The 23756-nt window shown below is 38.4% G+C and overlaps 1 protein-coding gene across 1 annotated transcript in view; it reads right to left on the bottom strand.

Annotated features, from left to right (window-relative positions):
- Positions 1-4180: 4180 nt before the first annotated feature.
- LOC112977293 (decaprenyl-diphosphate synthase subunit 2-like) overlaps positions 4181-23756 on the bottom strand; it is a 67164-nt gene continuing 47588 nt past the window's right edge. Inside the window, exons 2-3 of the mRNA XM_026089485.1 lie at positions 15974-16105; positions 4181-5449 (exon numbers count right to left, since the gene is read on the bottom strand). Coding sequence (XP_025945270.1) covers positions 5446-5449; positions 15974-16105 — 136 coding nt within the window. The 3' untranslated portion in view covers positions 4181-5445. The remainder of the gene's footprint in view (positions 5450-15973; positions 16106-23756) is intronic.

Genomic DNA, 23756 nt, shown 5'->3' with positions numbered 1-23756 from the left:
ATACTAAAAAGAAGAAGGAAACTCACTGTAAGCACACCTTTGACAGGAACAAAGATAGATCATTCTTAATGAACAAACACTACATTATTTAATTAATAAAACTAACTGAAAACAACAGTTAGGTTGTGACACAGAGTGACAAAAGTCATAAAACTAAAAGCTGAAACTGAACTTTCAGCCTTGGCTTTGAACTTTCTCATTTGCATTTCAACTTACTGCTTTAACAGTACGGAAATGCTTTAAAACACCCAAAAGGCAACTCAACTTTCACAGTAGGTTAGAACAGTTGTCTTAAATAACCAGGGTGTCATCTCTGAGGAAAAAAAACCTATAAGAAATGATTTAAACTACCTTTTTACCCCGTTGCATTTGTTGACTTCCAGCTAGAAAATTATTGTTGGAGAAATTTATTTTCCTGCCTTTCTGTGTTTATAGAAGGTGCGTGGGCAAAAAGATGCATCAGGGCAAATGTGAATATTTGCCAGCCCAAACAAGGTTACGTCTTCTTGATGAAAAACGTGCGGATGACTCCCAAATTCCACGTGACAGCCCGCATTCAGAAGGCAAATTTTAACATCTTGATAGTTCCACACACAAGTCGAGTAACCCAAAGAATAAAAAAGCCCTGCAAAACTCCGAAGGAGCGCGAGGACTTGAGTACTACCCGCACCAGCACAACAACACGATTGAGAAGTGAGTGGGCTTTTCAATCAAACCCTTCTTCTGAAGCGTGCGGAGTGCGACTGGGAAACCTGGTCCCACACCAGACAACTGCACTGCCCGCAAGACCAGGGYATCCTTACGCCCCCGTCCTCAGTCACTGCCGCTGAGCTGTTCTGTTGTTATACAAAATGCTGAATTATTCATTCAGCCAGATGGCAAAAGAGTGAAAAACCTCAAGTCTCCAGGAGATGCCAGGAGAGAGAGGCTGCACACCTGCACTCCAGTCTCTGCTCCAGGAAGTTACTTCGAGGGAAACATTACATATATGGGCATTCCCAACAAAAGTCACCCTATATCCATGTGGCTAGATGTTTTTTTCAGGAAATTCAGAGCTAGGAGGAGTGAGGATTTGAATCCTTTGAGATGTTAAAGGAAAACAAAGCTGGGCTTTCCAAATCCTAGGCGAATGCTCTAATCAATGACTAAAGAATACAAGGAAATATCAACAGCATGTTTCCCGTTTGGGAATCCCACCTAGATAATTTAGACTATCCCACAAATCTTACCCATGTTTTGCAATTGTTTGGAGGATTAAAATCACATTTTGCTTAATAGGGTCTTCCCCCCCGAAAAAACAAAAAACCCCTCACAAATAAACAAACATCCATCTAATTCCAGGCAATTCAAGTCTATGGTTTCTGATAACTAACTGTAGTAAATTGCTTTCTATCAAGTTCACTCTGCTACCTGTCATCAGTACGGTACATGTTACTACTGACAAAACTACTTCCCCCTGACAATGTGGCATTTTTGCAGGCAGACACATGCAAATGTGAAATACATATGAAACCTGTATAATATGAAACAAATGCAAGCCCCTGATTCATTATAAAACACACAAAGCATTAGGCTAATTTAAAGGTATAAGCAGAACATAAAAATATTATGCAGAAGTTTAATATAGTTTAATATAGATATTTTCATATTAAGTTCCCAGACAATTTGGAGTAGGTTTAAATTCTGTAATCTTAATTAAAAAAGTGGAAGACCAATGGCCATTTCCAAGAAAGCTCCCTCTAAGGGTTATATGTTAACCTAACAACCAAGTAAAAACAGTTCTACCTTTCTTCCTTTTCTTGCTCACACCTGCCTTCCAATCCACTGCCTGTCAACCAGCCAGCACCCAACTGGGGCTGCAGACCTGTGCAGACTACTTCTTCAGACAACCACGCAGCACAAGATGAAAGCTGGKTTTTTTTTGTTTTTTTTAAACATTTTCTGGACTAATGGGACTGATGCTCTATTTTGCATCTTAATCCTTTATCTTTACAGCATGAGAACTATTCCTCTCCTGCCAATTAATTCACTATGTCAATGCCAAAGGCAAGTTAACTTCTGCTACTGAGACCATTCTAGATCATGACCTAGCGAAGCCAAAAACTGAATTTCATCACGAAGAGAAGGACTTGCCACCGATTCTGCAGAGGAAATTTCCCTCTTTGTTCAMGGGTCCCAGTTTATATATGCTATACAGATGCACTTGATATGCCTGCATATTTGCTAATGGCCCCACTGATTATTTTTTGCTCCTTTAACACAATCACCCCTCTTTTATGAAAGAGTTATTTTATGCAAACTACTGAGAAACCAAGAGAAGGATTTAAAGGGGAGAGGAGGGTGACAGTCTAGTGGAAATGCCTTCTTATTGGCTTATTGAAGTGAACAAGTTGAAGGTATTGCAAACAGAAAGGAGTCCAAAAAGGCAAGAATGGAGGTGATTAAAAGCTTTGACAACAGTTGCAGCAGTGTGGCCTCAGAAAAATAAGATGTTGGGATATACGATGCAAGAAAAGACAGTAAGATTCAGACTGAAAAAAGATATGTTGATCAAAAAACTCAAAAGATGAAATAAAAGCTAAGGGAACAACTTGTAGATTGGATGATGGTGCTGTCACCAAAGCAGAAATAAAAAGGAACATGGTGACAGAGAAAATCAGGAATTTTGTTATGGAAATTATCAAGATACCTTCTCTCATGACAGCAGCATGTGTCAGCCAGACTGCTTACTGATGACTATCACCAGTTAAGATACCATCCATCCACATTTGCTCTACAGTCTCCCGACAACAAGTATCCTCCAACTACATCTCATGCAACAACTATTTCACGACAAATCCTACATCATGGTGGACAATCATTTTGACTATTCTGTGTTTTAACTGAAATACTTAAATACTTGCACTAAAAYCAATTGCTTCTGGATATGCAGGGAAATAACAAGGTATCAGTTACAGGCATATGGAAGAAACAGGCTACTAACAATTAGTTTTATAACCATACTTTCTCTTACCATATATTAGTTGCTTCTCTGTCCTCAAGAGTTTGAAACATAGCTATGATTTTATTTGCAGGGCCTACGGGAGACTATCTGAAACAACATAACAGAAATTCCCATTACTATGTACTGTCAGTTATGCAGAGACACCAGGAAAAGCCAGCATGACTTATCTGCCCAAGTGTTTCTCTGCAATATTATCTCTGAAGAGTTTGTCTGTAATTGTATTCAATGTAGCTGAAAGTTAAGGTGCAGTAACCTTGACATTAAAGCTCTGCTACTAATGACACTTGAAATACATTGAACCTTTTTACGCAAGAGAAAAGAAGGTAACCTTTTTTATGCAGTGAAGAAAGAACATCTGATAAATGAGCAGTACTGTTAAAAGAATAAATTGTTCTTATGTCTAATTGCACAGGAAAAAGGCATTCAGAAAAAAGCTTTGTGAATCAGAGTGGAGTGTAGCAGTTACATTTCTTTTATTATGTTTATATATAAAAACATAATGTATATTTTAAAGTACCAACAAATACCAATTCACAGAGGATAGAGAAAACAATCCAAACATGTTTGCTGACTGCAGAGCCACAGATACTTTGTATGAAGAAATCTGTGCTATTCTGAGCAGTTGTAACCACAATTTCATAACTCAGCAATTAATACTGTGGATATCACACCTGTTCTCCTCTCCCCCTCCTGAACTTTCAATATTCAAAGTCGGATTGAGACATTAACACCACATATTTAAATGGTTTATGATAGGAATGTTTTTACTTTTTTGCAAAACAGAAGTACGCAGCAGATGGATATTGCCTGCAATGTATAAGGAATGAGACTAACAGTTAAAGGGAGACGGCAGGCTCCTCCGAGACCTTGCCCCGTACACCAGGTGTGTTGGTGGACCCACCAGCAAGAAATGCTAACAAGCCTTTTGGAGCAAGGCAGCTATGGCTGCCTCGGGAACCTTATCAGCATAACAACAAGCATTTGGGGCTGTTGTTGTCAGCAAAGTTTTATCAGTATTAGCAGTATTGATTTTTTGCAAACAGAGTATCTTGAAAGATTGAGAAAACATGTCTTTCTCTGGAAAAAAAAAAAAAAAAAAAGGCAACCCCCCCCCCACTATTATACCAGTGGCCCAAACTCCATCTTATTTTCTAACCTTATTTACGAGTTCTCTAAGATATCTGAAAATCTCATCCTTTCATTCTTTGGTCCTTTCATCCCAGAATGATTCTATCTACACATTTTAATAAAGAGTAAAATGATATCAACTAATTCAAGGAACATTAACCCCAAGTAAGTAATGGTGCAGAGACAATTATATGCTAATAAACCACCTTCAAGAACAAACTTAATTTCTGCAGAATTCCTACCTGAGTYCATAAAATAGGACTGCTGTTGTGGTTTTACTTAACCTGAATTTGCTGACTTCTTTGAAAATCATGGAGTAACACATGAATTTAGCTGAACTTTCTGTATTGGTCTTGCTGTGTAGTTATCAGAAGCCAAAATGGAATCTCAACTATAAAAGAATTTCTACAGAACACAGTTTTGATGAAACATAATAATTAGGAGAAAGGAATCAGAAATATTGTGCAATACTGGAAACTATTATGTTTTCTCCCTTTTTGGAAATATCAGATGAACAACTTTGGCTGCATCTTCTCTCTCCACAAAAATTTACTCAAATTTAGCCTTAAGTCTTTGGAAAACAACTGCAAATAGTTCAATGAACTTCAAAAGGTTGGCAATCAAACTTCCCCAAAATTTCATGTGCACCAAACACATTCCATAATCATGCTGTCAGTGCTGATTAGAATTTTTTCCAATTGCTGCTAGCCTTAGGGGGAAAAAAAAAAGAAAAAAAAAGGGATCTTTCTGATTTCTCTTTATTGCTGCCCAACCACCTCCTCAAATACAACATGGTTAGAATACCRTCTTGAAGTCTTTATCCTCAGTTTTCTACCTCCTTTTTTCTGTTCTCATATCACTGAACACTGTCATCTTAATTCTAGTAACTTAAACCCAGAATGCAACCACGATCCTCAAATCTGGTTTTCTCTAGAGTCTTGCAATCCATTCATACCCAAAATCTTTTAATTCACTTAAAGTAACAACTTACCTTTCCTCTTATTCTAATAGGCAAGGTGCAACATAACAAGGATCTTAAAGTTCTCCGCTCCAGTCTACTGAAATACTAACTCATACCTATCAAAAATGCTTTTGCAAGAATAACTCATTTTATTGATGAGTCATTTTCCTCAGGTTAACCCTTTCTATTGCTCCTTAGTAATTTCCCTTCCAGCATTTCATCAAAGAAAAAACACTTTGTTTGTGAAGGTACGCATCTACCATACGAAGATGTCAGCATGCACTTTCATTTCAGAGTCAATGCCTATTTAAAAGGTAGTCAGTCCAATAATTTGTTTTTCCCAATCCAGTTGTCACCTGCAGAAGAAAATTCATAAAGTTTCTGAAATGAGAAACTTAATTTGACATTCTTTCTAGAATCCAACTYAGAACTCTTTCTTCCTGCATATCAAAAAAAACCCCAAAACAACAAAAACACACCCTAAGGGTTGTTAGGCAATCTATTCTTGCCATGCTTCCTGTTTAACATGCTAAAAAATTCTCTTATGACCTTAGAAAATCCTGGCTATAGCACTACAACAAGTGGTAATGTTTCTCTCTTTCGTTATGCTTTCCTAATCTACTTATCTGTTGTACTTGCACGCTTGCCTTTGTATTGGAATACAGCACAAATAACCAAGCTTCTCTGTCCAGCCAAACAATGCCCCTGACTATCCTGCTCTTAGCTAGTCTTTGGATAAATTAACACACAGTGAAAGCAACCTCCTATTTTAAAAGTCTTCAGTAAACCAACAATATTTTAAAGGGATTTGTGAATTTCCAGTCAAAAGGAAGAACACTTGGATATATATTTTCTCTAGAAGAAAAGTCATCTCCAATAATATGCTTCTTTTTTCTTTACTTTAAAAGCATCTCAGAGCTGTCAAATTCTACAAAAAAAATCTACCGAAGGATAAAGGCCAGAATCCAGTGAAGCAATCAGAAAGGTTCACTCATGTAATACATAATGTGATCAAGTCTAGAACATCCCATTATAACTAGTGGAAGCAAATGGAGACTGTGTAATCTTTATACAGACTTATGAACTGTAAGTAGTAAAGGATACATTTTGAGCTAGGAGGGTATCATTCATTAGTAGTCAGACCCATTCTTATCTTTACTCAATCCCAAAACAATCTGTTACCACCACAACAGAAACAACATGTTCCCCAGACATGCCCAAATATGCCAAAGATCAGTACACATTTTAGATCAAACTTGTGGAATATATTGAGGACCTTGTCCTCATTCCACCGCACCAGATGGAAAATTCTGCAATACCTTCAATTATACTGTACCAGAGTATTGATTGAATCAAATAAGAACATTAATAAATTGGTAGAACAAGCCTTGTAATATTTAACTTCATATAGCCAAAATTTTCCTTGTATCAAATAAATTTGGACTGAAACTGCATAACTGCATTATAAAATTTGTCAAGGGTGAAGTTAAGAGGTTGTGCCTGGGTAGGGGACAGCTGGTGCTTTTAGCATATGGGAAAGTGTGGGARAGATTTTGGGACTGCAGAACAAGTAAACTACACGCATACAGTTACTTAGAAACTTTGCTGTGAAACAGCTGGTCATATTGATGTCGTAGTTCTGAGGGAGAAACAGTTCCCCTATCTCAGGGCTGTTGTGTGCTTTCATCACTGTGCTAGTTTGCGCTTAGCTGATGGTTGGAAGTTTCTCTTTAAAATATTTAAAATAATATTTGTGAAGAAAACTTTAAAGTTCTGGAGCAGAATTTTGTTGTTATTGCATGATCCTACAGCAAAAGACCGAAGAACAGCTCTAGCTGAGTGCTCTGGTGCATGAGGATGTCCTGCCTGAGGAAGGCTGCGCTAGGTTCTGCTGCCACCAGTTCACCTGGTGGCTCTTTGAAAACCTCCCACTAAGGTGAAGGCAGGACTGTATTGCTCACATAGCTGCTACTGACTCGCTGCCGAATGCCATCAGTGCTGCTCAAATTTCATGTATTATGCTGCAAATCGTGGCAGTCCAGCAGTCATTTCACAAACAGCCGTAGCAGGAAGCTCCAGGAACAGGACCACAGACAGCGCTACGGTTTCTCCAAGGTAAGCCATCCCTACTCCATCCCTACTGTAAATTCTAAGATAATGAAAATTATTGCCTTAAAAAGAAATTAAAAAATAAACAAAAAGCCAAAAACATCTCTCCCCACATCTCTCCCCCCAAAACAAAACCATCCCCTTCAAACCTCTGTAATGTACATACTGAGTTTATCTTGCTCGGTTATCTGGTGCTCAACAGATTTATTTTGAACAAGATTTTACTCCGTATTTCTCCACAGTCTTTGACAAGCTCTACTGCAGTGCCTTCTGATTTATTCTACACTGTACAGAGACAGGCCTTCCTTTTCTTATTCAACATGTAATTGCTGTATTTGCACATGCTGTGTATGTTGAAAACAATAAAAAGTTAATGAAGAAAAGTACTGGTTGTAATGAATTAGTAATACTGTTAGATTTGTATTTGGAGTTGTTTTTTTTTTTGTAGGTGGAAGATGATCAATAGGAATATGTAATCAAGTTGTATGTGCTTTTCATCTCCTGAGACTCATCTTGTAAATGAGATGAAGCATCTCAAAGGATTTATCCTGGGTAGCAAAAACTAAACAGAATAATTTAAAATAATCACTCAGATTTTCTCTTAATAAAATCTAAGGAAAATCTACCAAGGTTTGGGAAACAAAACTATACATTCTTTAAAGAATATAAGAGACATCACTGCTCATATTTTGAGATACTTCTCCCATTATCTTTCAAACAAATACTTTTGTCAAGAACATCACACTACTTAGTGTAAATGGATATTGAATATTTAGATCTATGCATTTTCTCTACCAGTTAATTAGCTAAGCTTCAAAAGCACATGCTAGTTGGGATACTGCACCTTTGCTGAAAGCCAGCCTTCCAGAAGATGGGAATAAGAAGAGTAAGTCCCAAAGGAAATCATTTTTATGATAAAGAGTCCTAATGTGCCTCAGTAAAGGTGAGGATTGATTGTTATAGCCTATTGGTACTATAATTAGAAGTCAAACACCAATTAGCACTTCCATTAATAAGATTAATCTCTGCAATATCTGCAGCTGAGACTCAGGGCTTGTGTGGCATAAACCAGTGTGAATTTAAAGTGTGACAGCTATTCTGCACTAAAACTCCCAGTCTGAATACTTACACCATACAAAAGAAAAAAAGCTCTGCCTTCTTAAGAGTTTTGTTCGAGTTCCTACATACACTACTGGTCTTACTACATCTTTCTCATTTCTTGCTTTTTATTTTATTTAAACATGTTCTATCATGATTTACAACACTGATGGGGATAAGTGAAATGCAGCAGGAAGTCTCCCAGACTCTAGTTCACAGCCACTCCCTCTGCATTGCAATAAGTCAGGGAAAAAAAATCAATTTTGTTTTCCTTTACCAGTAAACTCAGGCAAGTAGTAATGAAAAAAAGCTTCTTGCAAATACAGATGTATTCTTCACATGACAGTACACGAGTCCATTGTAAAGCTGGGCATCATTTATTTACTGCAAAATATGGAGGTAAGAAACAGTCAAATCCAATCTTCCAAACACTATAGTTCAGAGTACAGAACTGAAAAAAGGGTGAGGCCAGAAGATGAGATGAAAAGTCACATGCTCATGTTTGTATTTTTGCAGGTACCAAAAATCATCATTTGTATGATGATTCTTTCATTTTATTTAACCTGAGCTCTGTCTTTTACAATAATCCTCAAATAGAATTTGTCCTCAGATGAACCTATGCTAGTTTTAATAAAAAGCTGAAAGCTTGTCCATGCGAGGTAAAAAGGCAGCTTTTAAAAAATTTAGTAGCTAACAGGTCAAGGCAACTTCTAAGTGTCACTGCATTAACAATACAATTAATCTTAGCTACACTAAAATTTACTAATGTTTGCCATGGCTGATTAGCCTAGAAGCTTTGTAATGGATTTGTATTTTCCTTTCTTCCCTTTAAAGGGAGACTATCTGGTTTCCTTGAATAGGCCTATTGATTAAACAAATACAGATTTACATACAGGCACTCACATTTCAGTTCCAAAGCATTTAAAACATCACTTAAAAAAAATACAAACATCTTTAAGACAATCTACAGTATAAAGAATTTGCTGAAAAACTTTATTGGAGGGGCAGAGCAAATGAAGGTAGAGGTTATATAGTAGAAGACCTCCTCTGYCAGAATAACTGTTATCTGGTCCTAAACCAGAAAGAAACCCTTTGCTGCTGTAATCATCTACTCCAAATGGAGATGTGACAACAGCCTTATGAGTCAAGAACAGAAGTATCATCTCTCAGCTCTTCAGTCCCATTCACAGGGACAGGACTGAGGTTACTTACCAATAATTGGAGCTCTCTGGAAGCCCAAGGTGCACACCCACATGGAGTATTTATGCTGTTTATCATTTGAAGTGAGACACCTTTGGATTCTCTCAATCTCCAGAGCAGGTGCACTCACACCTCATATGCCATTACACTAATTATACAAAAGCAGAGTTTCCATTTCAGTTTCCTCTCACCCATAAAATCCCAGTCCAACAGCAGTCCAGGACAGATGCGGAAGGCAATTCAACAAATCAATGTCAATTTGTGCAGACTGCAAATCTCAAAAGCACTCCAGTAATCTCTCTGCACCTTTGACTAAACTAGTCCATATCTATGGTCTGAAGGATTCATGGAGACAGCTTGATTGTCTTTCACACATATACAGCAATTAAAGACTGGTCTAAAAAGCACATCATCACCTCTGTAATGCTATGGCATAGGTTTTAGTGAAAGAACAGGTAGAGCTGCAGATGGCTAGTTGTCAGCTACAAGGAATGGAAAAGATTCCTAGCATCTCCACCAATACACAATGACTTTTGGTGGAATACCCCCAAGACAGACAAGAGCTTTACGCTTCTGTTCTCATAGCAGGCCTTCAAACAGCTCATACTACTAATTTTCAAAATAGGGGGAAGTAAAGTTTTTCTTTGGATATTTCAGCTCTCAGCAAACAACCTTAAGGACATCTATCAGGCTAGGTTCTAACAACATCAGTGCAGCTTCTTGATTTTAAGCATGTGAACTACAGCATTAAACACAGAGCATGAAGCTAAAGGCAGGGGGAAGGGAGTTCACTCGTGTTTAAACCACATTTTGGTTATTAGCACCTTGGGGAAAAGACTATTTCCTGGAAAGACCTGACCTTCATGAAGGGAACTAGATGGAGTCTAACCTCATAGCTGACCATGCTTTGAGCAGGAGGTTGGCCTACACACCTCCTGAGAACCCTTCCAACTTGAATTATCCTATGAACCTAAAGGTATTATCAGCAGCATGTGGTTTAGCCTGGAGGGAAGATCTAGAGGCATTATCTGAAGATGATGTAAAGCTCTTTGGAATCTAGGGGAAGGAAATTGAGCAAAGGCAAAGCTCTGTTTTCATATGTAGCAAAGAAAAGCTGTAAGCAAACTAGATGGAATCACAAAGAGACAGAGCAGTATGTCCTCTCATTCATTCTGTCTCAGCATCCTCAGAATGACACCTACCCCATCCTGACTTCCCTGGAACTGGAGCAACATCCAGAGAAAAAGTAACCAGCGGATGAATGAAGCCTCTGTTTAAGATCTGGTATTTCCTGATGACCTTTAAGCTGCAAATCAGTGTTCCTTTAGAACTGAGCTGGTGAGAACCAAATGACTTTGACATATCCATGACTCTGTAACCAGAGAGGGGTCCAAAAAAAAGCGTTCCAAGACAGGACAGTTAGTAAGAATCTCTACTGGAACCTGGTGAGCGAAGGACCCATCCTCATAACAAGGAGATAGCATCTGGTGCTAGCTGTAGTCTCAGGTGGCTCAGGTACACAGGCATTCCCACTGCAAATGGGCTTTTCTGGGAAGCAGCATCAATACTGTTTCAGCACTTTTACTGAAACACTAGGGAACAGGAATATATCTTTATGACCTATGTCTCCGTGGTACTACCACGTTTCTTTCAAGTAGTAAAGTGATTCAGAGACACGTTTATGCAGTGAGCACCCTCTTCTTGTAAGAATGCATGTTCATCTTGCAAGAGATGAATTCCTGGAGCTTTAAAGGCCAGCTGCATAATTCTGAGGGAGAACAGGCATGAGCAGAGTCTAGTATTCATGGCACCAATCTGTAGTAAAGTCCATTTACCAGTCTTTAGTGTGGATCTGAAATGGTACTTTCTATACTTTACTCTGTGCGCACACACACATACGCGCTGAGTCTGAGAGAATGAAAAGGCTTTTTCTTCTTGTGAATGACCCATAGGATCTACAATGTGAATACGCAGGCAGATTTGACTGAAAAAAAATGATTTACTTTTTTTTTTAAATCTCTGACAAGTATCCAAAGAAACTTGCAGTGCTGAAGCAATGGTGTCAGTGCTAGAGGATACTTTTGAAATTGGCACTAGTAGCCAAAAAGAGGCAAAACATGAGAGAGGGAAGAAAGTAGCTTACTGAATTAAAGCAAAGGATACTGAGGCTTGAAGACATGGTATAAGTTTGTTCTTTAGCATCACTTGCATTTTAAGCTGCAATATAGAAGCTACATGAGGAATTTATTAGTCAATATATAGAGCCAAGGAGATTCCTCAGTCTCCAGCCAGTAGTGAACAGTAATGCCAAACTGGAACAGCAAAAGAAAACCCTCTGGGTCTTTAGTGAGCAGACCCAACCCAGTCTTTGTATCTTCAGCTGTGAATCAGGCTTCAGGTATAAAGCATCAAGCTGCAAGTGTTCAGAAACCATATGGTTCTGGAGCTTCAATTAAAAAAAAAAATCTCACTTCCAGTAGCAGAGTAAAGGAACAGCAAAGCTGCACACTTGACTATCCAAATGAGTTTTGCTCTTAAAGAAGTCAATGGAGAAAGTGTCAGACTCTAGCATAATCACAAGATAGGAAATGGGTCTCAAAGCTCTTATGGAGCTCTGGGCTCCAGTGTCAGATCTAAGGTGTCCTCTGATACTATAAGCTTTTAGCACGATAAATTATAATTATTCAGATTCAGCATAAACCCAAATGTGAGTTCTGTTCTCTCTTCAGCAGAGAAAGAATAGCAGTTCCAAGGGAATACAGGGTACAAACTTTGGTTGAGTACAGGCAGTGACATCAACCTTTACGTGATATTGCTGACACAATCTGTTGTGAATGAGCACTGTACTTCATCACTACATTTGCCATGGTTCTGCAGCCAAGGAAATAGTTTCCTAAAGTGTAGGACACTGGCAGAAAGTTACAACTTTAGGAAACCTGTTCAGCAGCTGAAACAGGGCCATTTATCATGCTTCTACTTCTCCTCTTTGGGGATCACTGGTGCTGAGCTGGAAGTAAAGCCAGGTTCTTGTCCCTGCCAATAGGGATAGAGAGTCGGGTTTCTGGCAACCTGACAGGGAGATGGCAGTACAGAGTAAAGCTCACCAAGCAGACTTCTGTGACACTTCCCTCCTTATCTTCAGCATGGCTCCTAAGGCAACCAGCAGTTACTATCTTTGCATATAATGCCCCCTACCCCAGCTTAATGTGGGCAAATCATGTCTCCTGCAAATTATGAGGTGCTATAGCTGAAGGCAATGCTGGCCAYAGGCAGCGTCATATCGCTACACTAGCCCTGTTCCTATAACTACCTAAACTGTAATCCCCCTTACTCTGGCAAGGATCCCTCTCCAGTAGCAGGCATCGGTTTTGCTCCATTGTGTACCAGTAAAGAACAGATGTGCTAGTTAATCTATTTTTATACATTTGGGTCAATTGCCCAAAGCACTGACACAACCAGAGATCAGGAGAATAGGAAAAAAAAAAGACGGAAGTTTTGGACTATTCCAAATTCAGCTCTCAATGGCTTTCTATTTTAATTACGGTTATTGTACTGCTTGTTTATACTTTGATTCAAGAATATGAAATGAGGAAAAAAAGGTTATGCAAAACATGCCTCATTCCAAGATGAAAAAACTCCATCACATTTTTTTGTGCTTTTTTTCCCCTGAGTTAAATAATTATGGCACTACTACTTCTCTCCTACATCTGCCTGTTCACAGATTATACTTTTACTGCAGTACAAGATATAATGGACTGATGTAAACTGGCTATTCACTGTGGCACTGAAGATTTAAAGAGAGCACAGGAGCTGATTCCAACACAAACAGTAGGAAAAGAAAGACTGGGCTGGTGTAATCACCGACGAGTACTGGAACAACTTCGTTCATGCTAGAATTTCAGGAACGCCATTAATTAATCACTACTAACTACTCTAAGATCAAGTGAGCCATATCCAATAGCTAACAGTCCACAATATAATGTTCACAGCCCATAAGTATCAGGCAATGAAGATGCTCGTTACAGCGCCAGAAATAATACTTCCAGCAAAATATTATATATAAAGATGAAGTAATTATATGGCATGGCAACAAAAAGGGCTGTACAGTTTACAGCTGAACTGAAAATCTCTAAGAATCTATTTCCAAAAAATACTTTCCCAAGCTGGAGAAGCATATGAACAATAAAGGAGTAAGTACATTTATTCAGATCACTGAGGGATATACTATGCCTGTGATATATATCTCTAACATATACACCATATATAATTACACTGTAACTAAGACAGCAGACAAAAATGCACTAAGGGAAAATGTCTTTGGTTCCTATTCAGGAGAAGGCAGTTTTTAAAACATYATTTGTAATACATAAAACAATCACAAAGGCCCTTTAAGATCACAATTTTACAGACTGCCTGATCTCTTAGTTTTATATAGTAGTCAAAAGTAGAAACAAGACCCATTGTGTATTTGGAAAAGCACACAGTCAAACTCATTAAAAAAAGAAAGTAGCCCAAAATCAAAGGCAAATCCCACCGTGACTTTAGTGGAGGGCAAGAACTGGCCCACTACAGCACAAAATGGTACAATGAACCAGCATTTTACTAGATGCCCAGTTTGCCCACATTTACACCATGCTACAGATTTAAAGTTTCACTGAAAATTTATTTGAATTAACAACTCCATTGTCATCACTTTTGCAGAGAGTACTGAACCTTAAATATTCTGTGTGGGAGTGTTCAAAACTTTCCGGAGTGCCTTGATAACTCTAACATAAATATTATAATGGTTATTAACTTGTGCTTAAACTTAGATTTTCAGCTGGTTTAACTAGCATAGCTCCAACGATGTCCTTTTATACCAACTGGCTCATTATTATTCAAGGTTTTAGTTGCTCCTAATAAATACTTCCACTAGTCACCTTTCTAATGGCAGTTTTAAGTGCTCAAAAGTTATCTCCATGCTCAGAATCATCATACTCAAAAACTCATTTATCAAAAATAATGCTTTTCCTCTCCTTTTATAGGGCACATTTAAGATGAGCTTTTTTCATCATTTAGAAAACAAACTACAACACCTCCTGTACTATAATTAACTAACTAGAATTACACTTTCATACAGCATCATTTGCATATAAATATAAAAATTTTACAACCCTATGGGGACATTAAGGACAAAACCAAACAAGAATGGAATTAAACAGCTAAAAGAACAACACAGCCTCTCAGTAACAACCTTTATTATATTTTTGTCTTCTTTCTTACTTACTGTCATTTCTGTCCTTCCCAATTCATGTACATTTTCTTTCTCTCTCTTCCTCTCTCTTCATTCATCCCCCCACCCTTGTCCCCTCCACATTCTCCTCCCCCCTCCCGTCCATCTTAAAATATTATATATAATAAAGGGCTTTGTTTTGGTCTTTTCAATTTTACACTGCTATCTCTGCACTTCTACAACAGATCAGGATACAAACAGGCCAGTAAGTTTGTGCATCTTCATTTAATATATCACAGTGATCAAAAACAATTAACTGAAAATGCCAAATGCAGCAACAGTCTGTTCCCTCAACCAGCAACAATCAAATTTTCAAAAGGACTTGAAAATTTGAATTTTTATAATTTTTCAACTATATCCCATTACATTACTTATTATTTCAGTGGGACAATTAATTGTCAAACATACAAAAGAGCAACCACTATTTTTTGATTATTATCATTAAAAGTATTAAATATGTTTACCTTAAATACTTAAAAAAAAAAAACAAAACAAACAAGAAAAAAAAAACCAGGTTTGGACTGGATGAAGCTAAACCATCCCAGAGGGAACCTGAGAAAACTTAATGGTAGGTTCAGTAATTCTGCTTCAAGACCTGAGAGGTAAAAAGCTTTATTCTACACTGCTGTTTTAGGGAAAATATTCTTTAAGGGGACTACAGTAAAAATTGTGTGCTCAGTGAAGCTACCTGGCATTCCACAAGACTGGCAACCTGACTCTGAAATTTCTAGTAAATAGGTGTACCTGAGTAACACCTAAGTAATTTTAAACAAAAATAATTAATTAAAAAAAGCATCTCTAGCATCTTATCTTTTTGATTCTGAGTACCTTTTTACAAAAACTTTCAAATAACTATCTTCATTCAAATGCTTTTATTTTGGTTGTGCCCAGAAACCCAATTAGGATTTGGGCATGGTTATTATAAGAGCTATACAAAGAGTAGGAAAAGGTTTTCACTGCGGAAAGCTTATAATAATCCTGAGGGACAAAACCAGAATAATTAGAGCAGTCATTTCATACATGTATTTACATCTTGCTATTTTAAGTTCGTTTGTTTTTTTTGTTTTTCAACTTTTGTAATTATGTAAGTACAGATTTTCCTTAGCAGCTATTCAGGTGACTTCACAGTGATTTCAGATCATCTTAAAGTTGCTTAACAAATTTAACTTGGTATATCTCACTAAAGGAAATTACTACATACCTGGAGTAAATTCCACTGACCATGTTGGGCTGGAAAGAGAGTTCTGCTGTGCTGGGTCCTGCTGCTTTTGAAATAAGCAATATGACCAAACCTCGCATCTGTAAATTATTCCGGCTATCGTAGACAAACCCCCTGCAAAAAGGGAAGAAAAAAAGCAGGTTTTTCACAATTCATTTTCACTGGTAATATAGAAGAGGAATAGAAATACTTGGACCTCGGGGTGCCATCATTTCATTGAGTCTCTAATATTCACATCTCCGTGGAAATAAGCTGCAGTTACTAATCAAGATCTTTTGCCATCCTTTACCCATAACTTACAATGAAATATTACTACTACAGGTGAAAATGAGTATTCAGGATTAAATCTTGTTTATTTCCAAGGAGTAGCCTATGTCCTGCATTTCTGTCAAGGTGTCACAAAAGGAGTATTTCAGAATAATTCAGTATGATATACTGTAACGGGAACATAAGAGACTTCAGTTCATTTTCTGACACATGAATAAGCCAAAAGAACCCAGATACTTCAAGAAAAGAAAAGAAAAAGAGGAAAAGTACAACCAAGATCTATAATCTTCTGAAATACAAGTGTTTAGATCAGAGTAGTTATCAGACTGCACAATAAACACAACGTGGCTAAGATTTTAGGAATAGAATACACAAAAGCTGATGAAAAAAGGATACAAGAAGTTAAATAAGTAAAGACAGGCTAACAGTTTGTTTTAAACAAATGAACTGTTTCAAATGTTGTATCTTTAAATTTGGGGTCAGAAGCCCCCCCCTCCAGAACCATTTCTGTCAAAAGAAATGCTGAATGACCATTAAGATGCGCCATCTCAGAAATTAACTTATTTTAAAACAAGTTTTGTTTTCCTTTTGGCCTGCAGAGTCTCAAATTTCATCCCTTCTGTCCTTGTCAAAGCCACCTTCTACTTCCCATTATCATTAATAAGGCCAAATATTCAGATGAAAGGATAATATATTCCAGATACTGTTAAATTTGTAAACTCATTTCCAGTAAATAAGAGCCCATTTCTCTGACATCATCCAAACACTTGCTAAACAAATCATAAAAACTACACCACAGATTACTAAGCATTTCAACCCATTTTATTCCAGAGTATAACTTTTTATTTTTCAGTGATTAGTGCGAAACAGAACTGTCTTTAAAACAGCTGAATGAAAATTTAAGATGTCTATCTTAGAAATATGTTTGAATAAAGAATACAACGGATGCCACTAGAAGTTTAGTTTGCATTTTTGTTCATTACATGTAYACAATTCACAATGCAGACATATCTTCAATATACTATTTCATTTTCACAGACATAAATATTTTTTTAAAAAGCATCATTTAAATAGCATCCTTCCATGTGAAAGTTCTTGTGCTGCTGCAAATAAAACCTTGACTCCTGCTGAGTCTTTACAACGGTTTCTGCAGTGCTGGAGAAACGGACTAACCCAAGTGTCTCTAAAAGCTCTCCATGGAGAATAAAGAGTATCTGTGCAGGCAGCTAGTGCTGAGCAGCTACTGAACTTGAAATTCACACCTGCATTTATCCCAGGTTTCTATTTTCTTTCCAAAGAAGCCCTGAGCTCCCGAAGGCTCTCTGGATGCAGCTGCACCCTGGAAACACTGGTCACCGGTGACTGACACATGAGGAAGGCGATATGACCCTCCACCACTGCCCACACCATTTGTAGCTCTGGGGGGGCCCAATCAGCCAAATGAAGCTGCAGTTTTTTGTTCTTGCCTTTCTAATCTGTCCACACTGCTCAGCCACAGGCTCACTGGGCGGCCCAGGTTAGGTGTGCTGCACCACTAGCCTGGCTGGCTCTACACCACTACGTTTGTAGCAACCCTGAGAGCCATCGTGTTAGAGAAGATGTCATCAACCTCTGCTAAATTTTCAAAAGAGAGCGCAAATTTTGTTTTAAGGACCACAGGGATTCCAAACATTTAAAGTCAAAACTGAAATTTAGTCTGAAGCAGCACTAGCCACCAGTCTTAATCTGCAATAATGTGATTAAATGTTAATCTCTCTTAGCAGAGCACTAAAGCAAGAATAGAAAATAATGCATTACCTTGCTAGCTATCTTAAAATTAACCAATCAAAATGCTTCTGGAAATTATGAGAACATGGATAACTAATACTTCAGTGAAAGCCATTCAGCATGGACTTTAGCTCTTATGCACATGAGATTGTCACGTAGCATCCTGAGAAGAAACCATGTCACAAGTCATCAGCTCTTACTTCTGTCCTCAAAGACCCTTTTAAAAAAAAACTGAGTAAAACCAGCATAACAACCAGTGAAAGAAAGACACGATATAACTTTCCTACAGCACACAACAATTTCTTGCATACTGACTGTGCAGGATTTCCCAACCATTTGCAATGAGGAAGGCTTGCAAAGTTAAAGAACTGTTCTCGAGAACAGACACTGCAGTGCTGCAGTGCACAGCTTCCTTCTGCTTACCAGGCACACGTAGCGAGGGATTTAAAGACAGGGAAAGCTGCTTGCCTTTGGCATTCTGCAAATTTATGACTTACGCATCTTCATTCTCACTAACCACACAAATAAATAACTTTTCTTACAATATTGCAATGTGCAGTTGTTATGGAAAATCAGGCTCGCCGGCCTCCATAACAGGGTCCGACCCTAGGTTCCTGCTGAGGCAGAAGTTCGAAGTCAGACTGGAGAGAAATAAAATTTAATGATACATGTGCGGTAACGTGTACAAGTATCTGAAGGGAGGGTGTCAAGAGGATGGGACCAGACTCTTTTCAGTGGTGCCGAGTGACAGGACGCGAGGCAATGGGCACAAACTGAAACACAGACACTTCCATCTGAACATGAGGAAAAACTTYTTCACTGTGAGGGTGACAGAGCACTGGAACAGGTTGCCCAGAGAGGTGGTGGAGTCTCCTTCTCTGGAGATATTCAAAACGCGCCTGGATGCAATCCTGTGCAATGTGCTCTAGGTGACCCTGCTTGAGCAGGGTGGTTGGACTAGATGATCTCCAGAGGTCCCTTCCAACCTCAGCGATTCTGTGATTCTGTAATTACAGCTCGAGCTGGGTGCCTCCGAAGAGGGACCCTGAACAAAGAAATCCCTGGGCAATTATACCCTGACAATCTAAATTCCCCACCCCTTAAGCAATAGTTTGGACCAATAGTAATAGTTAGGTCTGGGGTCTTCCCCTTCTTCACTGGGCCCCTTCATTGCCTCTAGGCAGGCTGCTTCCTTTCTTATCTTCAAGGTTTGCTACTCCTGCTGTCCATGCAACTTCTTTATCCCTCCAGCTTGAACMGGCTCTGGGGCCCCCTTTTACTTATCTAGGTAAAAATTCATAGCCTGAGGCTTCAGCAGATTTAGCTACTAATGCTAAGCAAGTTATGCTAAGCGATTAATTCTAGACAGCTTCAGTCCAATATTCTCTAACACAGTTAACATAAAACAGCCATGACAGTTAACCATTTAAAATTTTATAGATATCCAAAGTTAGAGCCTCAATGAACATTAAACTATTCTGGAAAAAAAACAGCAAATACATATTTGGAATAATATATACCATATAAATATCCTGTATACAGAATTCCTGACTGTTTGTAGTGGTATAAATACTTCTCTGGCTTGAGCTTCAGTTGACCACATTACTCATAAGCACACAAGTTATACAGGTGATGCAACTAAACGCAAATATAGTCTTCGTATTTCCTCAGTGCCATTCAGAATTTCATCATTTTAAAAGAAAACAGGTTTTAGGAAAAAGTTACTGGTACTCTCTTTTTCCCCACGTGTGTGCTGGTGAAACCAGAGTGCCTTACTATATGCAGGATCCCATGATGTATGAATACTATTTTTTTTTCTTTTTTTTTTTTTTAAATGTGTAACAAATTGTGGTGATAATTTTATAAAATCAGAATATTTTGGTTTTAATGCCCAATGCTCAACAGCTTGCCAAGGCACATGATTTTATGGAAAATAGAGGAGAAAGCTATCCACTAGAGAATTATAAAGCACTGGCCTTCAAATGAGCCACAGCCTGGATAGGAACTGCTACAAACAAACCACCACAGTGCTTTTACCTGATTCAAATTAGGGGACGAACAGAGGTGTGTGTATATATATATATAAAATATATTATATATATATATATATATATATATATATATAAAAAAGAGAGAGAGAGTTGTGGTGAAAAACTTAAGCATATTTATAAACAATAACAAAACAATTGTTTCGGAGCTGTTCAGGGGCTTGCAACAATGTTAGCAAGAATGCCTCATCAGCAGAGAATTATTAAAAGGAAGCGCAGAGAGATGGGGGAAGGACAGGACTTATAGCTGTAAAAATAAGGAACAAGATGCCTATTGTTCCAACACCTTAATTTGTTGATATAACCTATATGTTACATATGGCTTGCGTGTAAAGTTAGCCAGGAGTTTCTATATAGATATATCACCAAACCAGTACTCAAAGTCTAATTCTATTCAAAAACATCACTGAAGCTGTGTTACTGACATGTAACATATCCACACTAAAGCAAACCGCATTCGACTTGAAACAAATAAAGCCTACGGTGATCATCCTTTAGACACCAGAAACTACTGCAGCTACTTGACATGGCTTCAGGGGTCACATTCACATTCTGAATTCAGCTCCCAGGAGATACTCTGCACAAGTAACAGCTACACAAAAGTCTTCCAGATGGTGCAATYAGGCTTGATGGGTATGTGGCAGAAGACAGGTGCCTCTAGGGAAAAAAGTGAACTGAGAGCAACCCAAGTGGAATTGTGCACACAAAAAAGATATATGCACCAAGCTGAGACTCGGAAAACCTCTGCTGCACGCCATGAGTATATGCACAGGCTATCCAAAAAGTCACATTAGTGTAATTTTGCTTGCTGTATCTTGAAAATTACATACTTCGTCCTCAGGGGAACACGTACCAAAAAAGGTAGGTGAGTCAAATGCACTACAATGACCCAGTCTTGCAAAACATTAAGAATTTGGCAAAAAAGCATCTACTCTATTATCCACATGACAAAATAACCTATTTGAAAACTGGCAGATTCACAGCTTTAAATACAGAACACTTTGCATTAAAAAAAAAAAAAAAAAGTCATCTTGCAGCACCGGGGAGAGGAGCCAAGCTCCGAAACATGCGCAGTGCGACRCCGTAGAGCCACAAGGGACTCGCACCACCCACTCAGGCAATGACACTGGCTAATAGCTAATGTGCCACAAATGACACCTCCTACTACCAGAGTCCGTCTGCTGCGCAGAATAAATCAAGCAAACATGAGCATTCCCCCAAACGCTTTGTGTTTCCCCCTGTGCAGAGCCATTTCAGCAGGCTTTGCAGTTTGGAGATTAACATCCAGTAATTTTCAGTGGTTTAACTCCACCAGTAATTCCAATTTTTAATCAAAAATCCCCACAGTATCTATTGCGAGCACCATTCCTCTTATTGAGCAATCTTGATCAAATACCACAAAGATTTAAAATTATTTGCATTAGAGAAGACTGTGAGGTGAAAAAACAGCTCATGCTCTCACCACTTTTTTCATTAAATCCTGTGAAATTAAACAAAGGCAAGAAACACAGCAAATACAACGGTTACTGCAGGGAAGTGRGTGGACATGGATAAAACAGCATGGTACCAAATAGCAGAAAAAAACATGGGCAACTGTAAAATAAACCAACTCTGAAAGTGGGTGTAACAGAACAGGATACATCTATGCGGAAATTTAACTACTAAAAATACAGAACAAATTTCCAGTCGAAACAAAATGATAAGCTCTAACCGTTGGCCTGCCGGGTAGGGGTCGAAGGGAACAAGTCACCGTCCTGCTGCCTCCTCTGGGGATCTGGTAAAGCTGGATTTTATTGAAAGCATCCCGGCAATAATAGCAATGGTTTGGTTTGGGGGTCGCAAGAGCTTTGTTTCACTCCAAAGGGGAAAGAGGGGGAAACAGAGAGGAGATCCCGGGTGCGCCTCAGCTGTTCCCCTCCCCTTCCCGGGCTGGATGGTGAGTAAAAGGAGGGGGGGGGAAGTCACCTGTTCACACAGCTCTAATAAAAAGCAGCTGGAAAAGAGTCCRTAACACACAACCAAAATCAATTATGCTGATGGAGAAAATTTATAAGCCTAGGATCATGTCAATGAAAACACAGGCTAGTTTTTGGCTGAAATAAAAACTGTTAAGAAAAAAAAAGCTCTATTCAAACTGACAATCCCAGATGTGATAATGTAAACACAATTTTAAATCTATTCCATTCAGGGAAAGTAACATCTATTTTGCTCAGCAGTCAGACAGGTTAGCAGGATATAGTTATGGTTGCAGGTGCAGGGTATATCTCAAAAAAAAAAAAAATATATATATATATATATTCTTTTTAATTAATTACAATCAACAGTTTTAAATCTAGTGCCAGAGGTAAGCCATCGAGCTATTCAGCAAGACCGCCAGCTCCTTTATTAGAAAGGCAGGAGTTCTACTAGCCTCCGGCCTTTTATCCAATTTGCTTTATTACTGACTTGCCAGAAGTAAATAAGAAAAACTCTCCAACATACTCTTTTTTAAACAGAAGTTAAACCACTGTATTACATATGGACTTAAATTTGACTCTCATGATTCACCATAAGACCATATGATCACATTCAAATATGCATATATTTAAATAGAGCATTCAATTACATATTTGGTGTACGCTAAAGGCAGTCTACAGTCACTTATTTTCACCTGCTATTGAAATTTCAAGGCTGTATACAATCCCTCTCTATACAGCGTATCTTCAAAATCCATTAAAGATATAAATACTGATCTGCTGTGATGACTAAGACCCAGCTCTATAAAGAGATCAGCCTTGCCATGTCAAGTGTTTTGAACTCAGTTGAGCAGGGGAGAGAAGACAAACTTGCTTCATACGGAGAGAAGGGAATTTAAGAACGGGATTCAAAATAATCACCTGGCCATAGAAAATGATCCAAAGAAGGACGGCTCTGAAGTCCATGAGCTGCCTGGACTTCAACACATACTGGAGGCTGCAGAGGATCACCTCCGAGTTTCTGAAACTTACTCCTGGCTTGGACAACTAAATCTCTCTTTGGGTACAGAAATTAAGTTTTGGGTTCAGGGTGGKTTTTTTTTAAAACATGAAAAGGGGTTATGCTGGTGATGAGGCTCCTTTTTTAATGTAACAGTCTAGCAATTAAAATCTCTATCCAGTGAGAGACAACCTGCATCCTGGATCAGGTCGGGCTCCGGGGAATTGAAATTCACACCTCTCACTTTGCAGGAAGGTGTTCTTCCTAGCGCGGCAGACAGCAGGTTACAAGAGATGCCTTTCTAAGCAGCATTTCTGCTCAGCCTGTCACTGCGCAAAAAGAAACACAAGATTTCACAGACAAAGAATGTAAAGGACACAAAGAGCACAATGTAATATAAAGCCAACAAGAAGTTAGAGTGCGAACATAAAGACAGAATGCAAATAGAGTATTTACAATAGAGCGTAATGGCACAAAGAAGTTAGAGACACCTGTCTCTGTAGTGGCTCTTCATCCAAGCAAAAACACAGCAATTCAGAAGTAGCATAACCTGTTCACTTATTATATAATGCAATTTCTGAATAACTCTGACCACCACAAGATGCGATACTTGGACAGTTAAGACTAAGTCAAAATAGCAACTCGATCACGTGCAAGAGGTTGTAGCCCTGGTGAGAAACTTGCCTGAAGACTCTGGGTTCTTGTCTCTACCTCTGTGGCTATACACT

Source organism: Apteryx rowi, unplaced genomic scaffold (genome assembly GCF_003343035.1).
Source record: "Apteryx rowi isolate R43461 unplaced genomic scaffold, aptRow1 scaffold_819, whole genome shotgun sequence".
Lineage (NCBI taxonomy): Eukaryota > Metazoa > Chordata > Aves > Apterygiformes > Apterygidae > Apteryx > Apteryx rowi.
This window is presented reverse-complemented; position numbering and strand designations above follow the sequence as displayed.